Here is an 11,231-nt window from a genome sequence, read left to right on the forward strand (position 1 = left end):
GTGAGATTATAAATGTGAATTACCATGGTTTAAGGCAATATTGTGACATTGTTTTTATGTATCGTTTTTATCTATGTTTACGTATGCTCCTACCAAAAACATCTGTAAAGAGCTCAGGGTGCAATGAGCAGAACATGGGTCATGGTGTGAATGACTTCCTTCTACCAAACAGGGGCTATCAATCCATCGTTCCTTTTTTTTAGACCATTGGTTCTCTGTAGGCAAGGACATTAACTGTCCCTGAATGTAATGCACTTGTAAATGTAAGACATTAACTCTTACATGGATGGTTGGTCTGTAATTGTGGGGTTAATCACTTTCTCATTCATTTCTGTCATTGTGATTTAATTGTATTTTAGGGGAAGGGGTCCACTGAGGAAATCCAAGAAGGGAAAGAAGAAAGCCAATCTGAACCAGAGAAGGCAGAGTATGTGCCATCTGTAATCACACTGTATTCATCTAAAGGTTTCTCTTTTTTTCTAAAGATAATGCAAATGCATACAATACCCTAATGAGCATATAATCATTCTGGATTAAGATCCAATGTATCATTGTCAAAATGCTAATGTCTTGTAATGTCTCCTTTCAATTATTCTAATGTTTCCCATCCAGGGGAGAGAACGGCGAAAAAGATGGCAAGCCGAAAGACGGCAAGCCGAAACGTAGAGTCAGGCAGCACCACACCTCCAAGTCTGAAGAGCCCGAGCTGCAGGAGTCTGCATTCTGGAAGAAAATCATTGCTTATCAGAGGAAGCTGCTTGTAAGATGTTGAATATGTGACACTCAGACTAACACACACATGCACGCACACACACACACACACACACACACACACACACACACACACACACACACACACACACACACATACATACACACACACACACACTCACACACACTCTTGCCTGCTAGTGTGTATCCAAGCCTTCACACACTAACGCCTCTTAACTGTCTTTTCACCGTGCAGAATTATTTTGCTCGGAATTTCTACAACATGAGAATGCTGGCCTTGTTTGTTGCCTTTGCAATCAACTTCATCCTGCTTTTCTACAAGGTGAGCCCGTCTGCCCTTGTGCGCCCCCAGCATCCCGCTGTCAGCGCTGCCTGTGTCCGCACCGCCGTTTTGTGTGTGTCTGACCCCGCTGACCTCCCGCTCCCCCCCAGGTGTCCACGTCGTCGGCAGTGATGGAGGAGAAGGGGGTGGTGTTCGGCGGATCCACGGACCCCAGCGTGAGGTGGAGCCCCGTGGACAGCATGCCGCACCGCCCCGTCACCGTGCACTTCGTCCTGGAGGAGAGCAGTGGGTACATGGAGCCCACTCTCCGCATCCTGGCCATCTTGCACACTGTCATATCCTTCTTCTGCATCATCGGCTACTACTGCTTGAAGGTAGTCCACAGAAATTGATACCAGCACAGTGGTATTCTGTGAGATTGTGTGTACACATATGAGAGAGAATGTGTCTGTGTGTGCGTGCTCATACACTTATGACAGCATGCGTGTGTGTGTTATGCAAACAACAGATTGGCAACTACAATCCTGTGGGATGAGTGAATGGGAAAATTAAGTGGCCAATTAAGACCTGGGATTACATGTTCAGACAAAGTCATTTTTATTCTGGAATGCACACCTGGGTTTTGGTATTGTCTGTCCCTGGGTGGCAGCAGATATGAATGTGTTACAGCGTAATGCCCAACAAAATATTTTTTTAATTGAATTTACGCAATGCAACTTGGCTATGAGCAAACTAGTGATAGCTGGTGCAACCACGTGACCTATCACTCTATAGTTAATAATTACATAATTTAATTTCCCTGGATGCCCATACATATTATGATTTGGTCCACATGGATATCGACAAAAACAGTTCTGCTCAAATATCTTGCTTGAGGTTGCAATGGCAGTGTCCTGATTCAGGATTCAGAGCTGCAAAGAGCTGCAAAGAACCCTCTGATTACCAGTCCAGTTCCCAACCACTATATCGCCATCGTTTCTGCAGTGGTATGTCCAGGAAATGTCGCCTTGTTTCTGACCTCCCTGCTGATTGCTACTATGCTGCAGGTTCCCTTGGTGATATTCAAACGAGAGAAGGAGGTGGCCAGGAAGCTGGAGTTTGACGGGCTCTACATAACGGAGCAGCCTTCAGAAGATGACATTAAAGGGCAGTGGGACAGGCTCGTAATTAACACGCAGTAAGTCTGAGATAACAGCTCAGTTAATTAACGCATGCCAACAAGCAATTACTTGGAAAATGGGGTTAAAGAGGCCATGAGTAGGTATAATTATCCTCAAAATGTCAGGTTAGATGATCAGGGTAAGCTGCAGTTGCCAGACAAGGGGGGAGAGGACATTAGCTTATCATACTGAAGAAAATTTAACTGAGCAGGGGGCGTATGCATATAGAGGATTTATTAACAGCTCATTTTAATGCAAACACTATTCTTAACTCTTGTCATAACCAAATATATCTGCTATAGCACAATATTGTCAGATGGAGTGTTATTCAGTGCAGTATTTTTAAAATTTAATTTTTTTTTTTTTTACCAATTTTCAGGTCATTCCCAAATAATTACTGGGATAAATTTGTGAAAAGGAAGGTGAGTGTGTGTTCTCTGATGGTTTCCTGTGGCTAGCTGTACATTTTACTGCGTGCTAGCGAACACCAACGCCAAGACATGTCCTTGCAATATTCCTGTGGTCAGGGCTTGTGTAAGGGAGATTTTTTGGAACAGCAGGTGTTTTTGGGATTATGCGAGATTTCTTTATATTAAGATTAAACAAAACTCAGGAGTAGCTTGAAAACCTTAAGATAACTTTTTCAAAGCTGAGAACTGCATTTCCTTTTAATGTTAAAAGTACTATGATAGAATGTGTTATTGAAATTTTAAATTGCACAGTGGATGATACATTTATGTATAACATATTTACAAATATTACATGATGGGCTGTAATGTTTCCTTTAGACAAGGACTGTATTTAAGAACATGAGTGTTAGCCAGCACAGTGTGGTGGTCATGTTGCGGTCATGTTCTCCTTTCAGGTGATGGACAAGTACGGGGAGTTCTATGGACACGACCGCATCAGTGAACTGCTGGGAATGGACAAGGCTGCCCTAGACTTCAGCGACGCCCACGAGAAGAAAAAGCCTAAGAAAGACAGCTCATTAGCGGCTGTGTGAGTCAGCCTTCTGAAACAGAACCAAACTCTCCATTCGGGTGAACCGTTGATTGTATTGAACAGTGGTCAGTAGTCAATGACTACCAGACTCCAGCACATCAATCAACAGTTATTTGATTTTACCAAATGCAAATCCCAATATTTCAAATGAGAATGCCGTTTGTTCATGTGCTATTAAAGGTCCTGTCAGAAGGTGGCAGTAATGGGCAAGGATTATGAGTTAATGTACAGTTAGAAATACCAAGGAAAACGCCATTGTGAATATTTGTGTACTGAAGCGCAAAGTGTGAGTGATAAAAGAAAATTGAACTGACCAAATTACCATCTTAACAGAAATGGCATATTCTTGACATTGCTTTTGTCCTTAAACCAAGAAATTTTGTGCATCATCAATTCATTAGCCCATGCTAATTGGTTTAAATTTAAATTGTGATTTTATTTACTTTTTGACTACAGTTGAATGACAAATCCTCCCCTTTCACAGGCTGAACTCAATTGACGTCAAGTACCAGATCTGGAAATTAGGAGTGGTCTTTACAGACAATGTGAGTAAACCATACACAACCTCACTGTATCACAGTGATAGGCTTTACTTCATATACTTATATACTAAATACTTTATATATTTATATTTAAATGACTATATTTGTTCTTGAATTCATCCTTAGCATAACTTTGACTAATGTATCATTTGCTTTTGCTTTAAATTTTTTTCATTTTCAGCCATCAGACATAGCATTGTGTTAACTAATAACAGTGAAACTAAATTTAAAAAAATACACTTGCTTGAATCAACTAGTCAAAGTGAAGCCCAAAGCACGTTGTCACAGTCCATCCCACTTTAACGGCTCTGTGCTCCTGCAGTCCTTCCTCTACCTGGCCTGGTACATGACCATGTCCATCCTGGGACACTACAACAACTTTTTCTTCGCCGCCCACCTGCTGGACATCGCCATGGGCTTCAAGACGCTGCGCACCATCCTCTCCTCTGTCACACACAATGGCAAGCAGGTAGGCAGGGTTTCCAGAAGCCTCTGTGTACTGCTGTCCTGTGCTGTGTGTGTGTGTGCGAGTGTGAGTGTGTGTGTGCGAGTGTGAGTGTGTGTGCGTGAGTGTGAGTGTGTGTGTTTTGTGCAGGTGTCTGTGGAAAACTCACCTGTCTGTGCTCTCCAGCTCGTTCTGACGGTGGGCCTGCTGGCTGTAGTGGTGTACCTGTACACTGTGGTGGCCTTCAACTTCTTCCGCAAGTTCTACAACAAGAGCGAGGATGGAGAGTCCCCAGACATGAAGTGTGATGACATGCTCACTGTTAGTACTTCGCCTCTCTTCTCTTTGCCTCCAAGCTACTTTCTTTGGACATCTGCTGTTCCTTTTAAGTCTGTTTTGTTAGAGAGGGGGACATGTGGGGATGTTCTGTGAACTAACCTATTATGTTTTACTTGTTTTGTGAAGTTTTTATGCTTTGATTAAGATGGACTTTAGATCATCTTTTCCTTCCACTGGAGGGAGGCGCTGATGCAATCTGCTGATAATAAACTATGGACATTAAGTTTGTTCTTAATTAATCAGCGCTGCACTAATGCGATTGCTAATTGCAGAGGATCCCCTAATGCCAACAGGCATCTAAATTAGCATCGCCTTTATATCCTTCAGGCGTAATTGCTCCTGGTATTAATTGAGACCAATTAAAGGTCCAAGCGAAATGACACAAAAGAATGGAATAATTAGCCTCCTTCTCACCTGCGGCCACATACGGAGACAGCGGGGAGCTGTGGTGAGGTGTTTAAAAATCCTTGGTCAGTGAACTGTGCAGCCTGCGGGCCTGATGTGAAGAAAGAATTTTAACTGTTGAGAGTGAATTCAATTAAAATTAAAAAGTGGGTGTCAAGACAGGAGACAGGATGTGTGTGCGTGTGTGTGTGTTATCTGCTGCCAAGTTCACTGAAATGAGGGCTATATCCAGGGCCCGGGGGGCCCCTGTCTCTGCTCATTGCTGAGCATGAAAGCGACAGAAGACACCGACATCATGGTCTGCATCCTTTCTCTTAATCCTTTCAGAGTCAGTCACCCGTGCCATTCGATTCCCGGTTCTTTTTTCCTATTAAGGACACTCCGGGCTTGAAAGGGGGCACCCAGTTCCCCTTCCAGTAAAGGTGACAGCAGCTTAGCTTGAGCCGGGGGCCGTCGATTCCCGGTGACTCAAATCCCTCAGATTGACGTGCGGGGGCCTCTTTTTATGGAAATGTGGATTTTGCACTTGAACAGCAGTCCCAGATAAATGCGAAGGTCGTGATTCTGTCCTCTTCCGTGGATTTCTACGCATGGCCAGCATGTGCCAGGCAACGTGACTTGAAAAGACAGAGTCAAATCATTGGACTCCCCCACTGTGGGCTAGAAGGGAGACACACTACCCGCACATTATGTTGTACTTCCACTGGAGGTAGAGAGTAGCACGGAGTGAGGCTACTCTGAAGTACACTTTGTACTATAAAACTACATACACTCCAGATACTATAACTAAAATTATTATAAATACTGCATCATAAGAAATTATCACAAAGGCAGAGATATAGAAAGAGGTTTCTACTATATTCAGAGATATTAAAAGAGATAACATGAATGAATGATAAAAGACATAGATAGATAGACTGAACACATAGATATAGATAGATAGATAGATAGATTGGATCAAGCCAATGCAGTCATCCAGCATTAGTATTAGCTTGTGAAACTGAGCTAGGAGCGGTATATCTTTGCCTGAACATGCGGAGAGCATGCAGTGTGGAGCGGCAGGCTGATGTGCCTCTCTGCTGTTTCCCAGTGCTACATGTTCCACATGTACGTGGGCGTGCGTGCCGGAGGGGGCATCGGCGACCAGATCGAGGATCCCGCGGGTGACGAGTACGAGATCTACAGGATCATCTTTGACATCACCTTCTTCTTCTTCGTCATCGTCATTCTGCTTGCCATCATTCAGGGTGAGAATGCGGCAGAGCCGGCCTAAGCCAATGGGATGGAGGCGCTCAATTATTCATGGCCCAGGGCTTTGAAAGCGCGCCAGACACCTCCATCTTTTTCTGATAAATTGCAGTTGGAAAATGTATCTGACGTCAAGGAATTTTAAGCATAAGAATAGTTTTTATATATCTATATACATATACACATTCTACAGACAGTTTTGTTTTTCACATATAAAAAGTACACACCTTATATTAACATGTAATGATGTGTGAATGAATTTTTCTTTTACCCCAGGTTTAATAATTGATGCCTTTGGTGAACTTCGAGACCAGCAAGAGCAAGTGAAGGAGGACATGGAGGTGAGGACTAGGATAGCAGTGACAGGATGTGCTGTACAGCAGGTTTGACACTATGAAGTGGCAGCAAGCCGTGGAGGCCATGCTGGAAGGCCAGGAGGAAACAAATCACAGCCTTAACGGTTGCAAAATGACTTTTTTTAATGTGATTCTTACAAAGTATGTCCTGTGATTCCTCCGAGCACTTTCAGTTGCAGATCCTAATGAAAAGGGAACAAATACAAATGAGAGGAGAAAAGAAGTTAGGCTGAACAATGCAGCTGATATCAAAGGCAGATGTCAGACAAGGTCACTTGAGGATTTCCCTGGTTGCATGAACAGCGAAAACAAACGTAACTAGAATGAGGATTAGCCGCCTCGTGCTCTAATCTGAAAGGCAATTACACGTGCAAAGGTTGCTTGAGTTTAAACTTAATTCAGTGACTAATGGAATAAAAATATGTGTTATCAGTGACAGGCGAATACCAGTGTGGTGTAGTGATAAGGTGCAGGGCCTATAACCAGAAAGTTGGAGGTTCGATTCCCTGCTACAGCACTTCTGCTATACCCACTGGGGTACTGTTGTTGTACACATGGACAAGGTACATAACCCAGAATTGCCTCAGTAAATATTCAGCTGTATAAGTGAGTAGCATGTAAAACTGTAATCTATGTAAGACATTCTGGATAAGCGCATCTACTAAATGACAATAATGTAAATATAATGTCAAAGAAGCAACACATAATTTATTTTTGTAGTGGAAATTGCTCTGGATTAGAGCATCTGTTAAATGAATGTAGTGTAATATAATGTAAAAGCGAGTTTGTGCTTGATGACTATGTTGCTTATCAAAAAGCCAAATCAAAACATGGGAAGGGCTAAATGACTTGAGCCAAACAACAGTGGAATACGCTAATTGGAAGTGATTGCCAAACAACAGCGAAGTCCATGAATTGGAGGTGATTGATTGTACGATCTGCCGAGGCTCTGCTGCCTGTCGCTTTGAATTGCCCTCTGAGTAAAAAAACAAAAACACACACACACACAAATCCTGAGAATCAACATCCAGCTGAGACTCTGGGACTGCATTAAAAAATGACGCGTCGGTGAGATTTTCAAAAAGGGCACCGAATATGTCAAACCACGAGGGGTGATTCATCTGATTCCTGCCCTTTTTTGCGAGTCAATTTCGGTGTCCACTTTTTTTTTTGTCAGTCAATGAACCATTTGCCAGTACTTTCGCTGAGTGAATCCAAACCTCAAACACATAAGGGCTCCTTTCAGAACAATGACCTTCTGTTCTCAGACTCACAATCATTCACCTTCCCTCCTATTGCCTCTCAGTTATCTGGATTGTGTGTCATGAGGCTATGCCCAATAATAATAATGAAATAATTTGAAAAGTAATAAGAAAAGTGCCTATAAACAAGCAACAGTGTGCTGTGGAGAGATTACGATTAGTGAAATGATTCAGGAAAATCAAATGTAGGAAAAGCGTGAACAGGTGACTTTACTTGTAACCTCAAAATAGTTAGCATGTAGAGAGGTAGGCACTGTAGGACTAGCATTACTGGTACTTAAGGCTGAAGCCAATGTAGTTACTCAGCTTTAAAACTAGGCACTAGAGAATTACTCCTATACATTTATGTGAAATCTACTGCTAGAGCTCGATTTGTTACTGACTCATACTACAAGATCACACTGATATTTGAAATATAGCAATCCTAGGTAAATGTTGTGAACAAGGCCTTATTTAGCCACTAATAGTAATATTTTTTATGGTTTATACAGGATTACACAGAAATGGCTAAAATGGTCAAGAGCATTCAGAATACATTTGTGTGGACTGCCGAATTAGTTCATAGATTGCCATCAATTGGAGAGTCTAATCTAGCAGAAAATGTCCTCTCGTGTGAGTGTAGTCATTAATTAAATTGATTTTGGATGCGTAGCTCCTGGATAATCTGTGGATCCTCCCGTACTGCTACAGACAAACCGCCTTATCTTTCACCTTTGTAACGAGGCAGAGCCAGTGAGGGGAAAAAGTAAACAAAGCATGGGGAGGCTGATAAAACTGCTAATTTCTCATTTATCGGGCATCCGGACCTTCTCTGCTCACGCTGCCTTTGAAAATGATTTCAGTTGGACGTGCACTAAGAGTGGCTGGGCGAACCGGGCACGTATGAAATAATACCTTGAATTCTGCAAGGAAAGCGCTGTACAAACAGCGATTCCGTGTGGGTTGCGCAGTAAATACCTGATGATAAAGTGCAAACGCAGCCGGGTGGAGGCAGACCGATAACATCAGACGCGTCTTTTTCTCTCCCCTCCTATCTCTCTCTCTCTCTCTCGTGCAGACCAAATGCTTCATCTGCGGTATCGGGAATGACTATTTCGACACGGTCCCCCACGGCTTCGAGACTCACACGCTGCAGGAGCACAACTTGGCGAACTATCTGTGAGTATAGCGGCGCTTACCGATGGGAGCGGGGGCTGTAATGAAGTGCGGTGCTGTGCATTAACAGAGCGGACGCAGGGGAGAGCATCGCCCCCCCATCCACCACCCCCCACCCCACACCCCACACCCATCACCAATGAGCGCTCGGAGCGCTGTAATGGAAATACGCTCAGGACTCTCCAGGCCATTGATCAGAGGGAACCACTAAAGAGAGGGCAACGGCAGTGGCAGATGGAAACAAACATCCGCGGGGACATTTTAGCATAAATGTGATGGCTAAATATTTTAACAGGCACTCTGTTAAATAACTTTTTTCGTCATGGGGCAGGGCTTTTTAAAATGACAGTGGTGTTTTATTTTTTATACTTCTAGATGGAAAAAAAAAATTAGTACAGAACCTTGTGCACTGGAGTGGGAGAGTACAGTTTCGTCATTTTCCCCAGTTGCGTTTTCAGCGTTTAGCCCTAAGCTGCTGTTGGCTGCGCTGCAAAGCCCCCTTTATGATTAATGGGCTTCATTCACAATTCCATAGGCTTCTCACCACCTCATAAATATGCATTGTGTCCACTGAAACCTATAATTGTCCCGAGATACCAAATGCATACATGTTGAACATGCAGTCTTTTACAGCATGCCAGCTCGCTTAATCTTGTTTAGCTCTTCTTTATTTACCATTTCCTCCAGGACTTTGAGATCTCCGGAGCTGCCCTTGCAGTTAATGTCTTTATATATGATATAATATTTCATCTGCCTGCATATCTTAATGCAGTGACATTGTAAGGGAATATTGTATGACCCTTTTCTGTCTTGTCTCTTTGTTACAGTAGACAGTAGAACCTAGCATTACAATGGACTGTTGCCCTGTATCACACTGTGCCATTTCACAGCTTAGCACATGTTCTTCAGTAAGAGCCTTCCACAATGATTATTAATAACAACATAAAATGAAGTCTGTGGCGTATAGTTTTATTATGATATATATTAAGTTACCAGGAGGATCTATGCTCAGTATGCTGATTAAAAAAATAAATAAAAATTCCCACTTATATGAGTCTGTGGTCCTACTAGGAAGCCGGGGGATTTCAGTTCAGATAGGCTCTGTGCATATTCATTGTTGCATGACTTTAAATGTATATAATTAATAACTATGGGAAATATCATTTCCCCTTTATAGTTTGCAAAAATCGCCAAACATCAGCATTCAGGTTCACAGTGTAATATGTCAGTGAGAAAGAGGTGTGATTGTTGCTGTTTTGTTCGCTTTTCAGATTTTTTGTGATGTATCTCATCAACAAAGATGAAACAGAGCACACGGGCCAGGTAATCTCTTTAACAGACTGAGGCATGCATGTGCATATCCATTAATGTTTCAAAATAAAAAGGCAGGCAATTTTGTTTCACTACAGGATATAGTGTCCTGCGTCCACATTTATATTCAGTTGAGTTTGTGATATTGTATCATGGGGACTCCATCTAACCACAAACTGTTTAGTCATTGTAATAAAACAACATGACAACAGCAACAACAGCAAAACAAACATTTAAAAGACTTTTTTCACAAACTAAAATGAAAAGCTAAGCAAAATAGTTGTGAGAGATATAGTTGTGAGAGAGATTTAAATCTGCATTAAATTTGTTACTAATATCAATATTGTCCAAATACTCGGTTGTCCAGCTCAGTTTAACCCTTGGAGAACACACCATCTTTCACTCTGGTTTGATGTGACATTTCTGGAACGTTCTTCTTGACAGGAGTCTTATGTGTGGAAGATGTACCAGGAGCGCTGCTGGGAGTTCTTTCCAGCCGGAGACTGTTTCCGCAAACAATACGAAGACCAGCTCAACTGAACACAGACTCCATCCTTTCTTACAAGTGGAAGCGCAAAAAAAAGGCCAACCATCTTTGAACTACTTCATCGGGAATGCTTTTCAGACTTTGTACATATATTATACACTGTATATCGTTCCCCTGTGTGCTTTTTGGAGCACAAAGGTTGTGTTTTGATGACTTAACTGCTTCATCTTTACATTTGCTTTGAAAACACTGAAAAGCAAAAGACGAAAAAAAGAGCAAAAAAGCAAAAAACTGTAAACTGAAAAAAGAAAAAAAACTCATTGATTTGGAAAAAAAAAAAACGTTTCTGGAGACTCATGGGAAATGTTTCTTTTTGAGAGCACATGTATAAAAAAAGGCAATTATCTTGCTCATCCTAAGCCTCTTTATTTCTACATAAGGATGGAGGTTGTACAATGGGAGGAAGTGTACGGGCGACTGGAGTGAGGATCGTGGGCAGCGAAG

General features: G+C 42.2%; 1 protein-coding gene across 1 annotated transcript in view; it reads left to right on the plus strand.

Moving 5' to 3' along the window:
- Positions 1-10,998, plus strand: part of ryr2a (ryanodine receptor 2a (cardiac)) — a 167,242-nt gene extending 156,244 nt beyond the window's left edge. The window contains exons 91-105 of the mRNA XM_036525633.1: positions 360-427; positions 613-760; positions 968-1,054; positions 1,165-1,389; positions 2,062-2,192; positions 2,555-2,597; positions 3,041-3,174; positions 3,662-3,722; positions 4,042-4,188; positions 4,351-4,485; positions 5,999-6,155; positions 6,433-6,497; positions 8,832-8,932; positions 10,201-10,252; positions 10,685-10,998. Of these exons, the coding sequence (XP_036381526.1) occupies positions 360-427; positions 613-760; positions 968-1,054; positions 1,165-1,389; positions 2,062-2,192; positions 2,555-2,597; positions 3,041-3,174; positions 3,662-3,722; positions 4,042-4,188; positions 4,351-4,485; positions 5,999-6,155; positions 6,433-6,497; positions 8,832-8,932; positions 10,201-10,252; positions 10,685-10,780 (1,650 nt within the window). The 3' untranslated portion in view covers positions 10,781-10,998. The remainder of the gene's footprint in view (positions 1-359; positions 428-612; positions 761-967; positions 1,055-1,164; positions 1,390-2,061; positions 2,193-2,554; positions 2,598-3,040; positions 3,175-3,661; positions 3,723-4,041; positions 4,189-4,350; positions 4,486-5,998; positions 6,156-6,432; positions 6,498-8,831; positions 8,933-10,200; positions 10,253-10,684) is intronic.
- Positions 10,999-11,231: the final 233 nt, after the last annotated feature.

Source organism: Megalops cyprinoides, chromosome 1, assembly GCF_013368585.1.
Source record: "Megalops cyprinoides isolate fMegCyp1 chromosome 1, fMegCyp1.pri, whole genome shotgun sequence".
NCBI lineage: Eukaryota > Metazoa > Chordata > Actinopteri > Elopiformes > Megalopidae > Megalops > Megalops cyprinoides.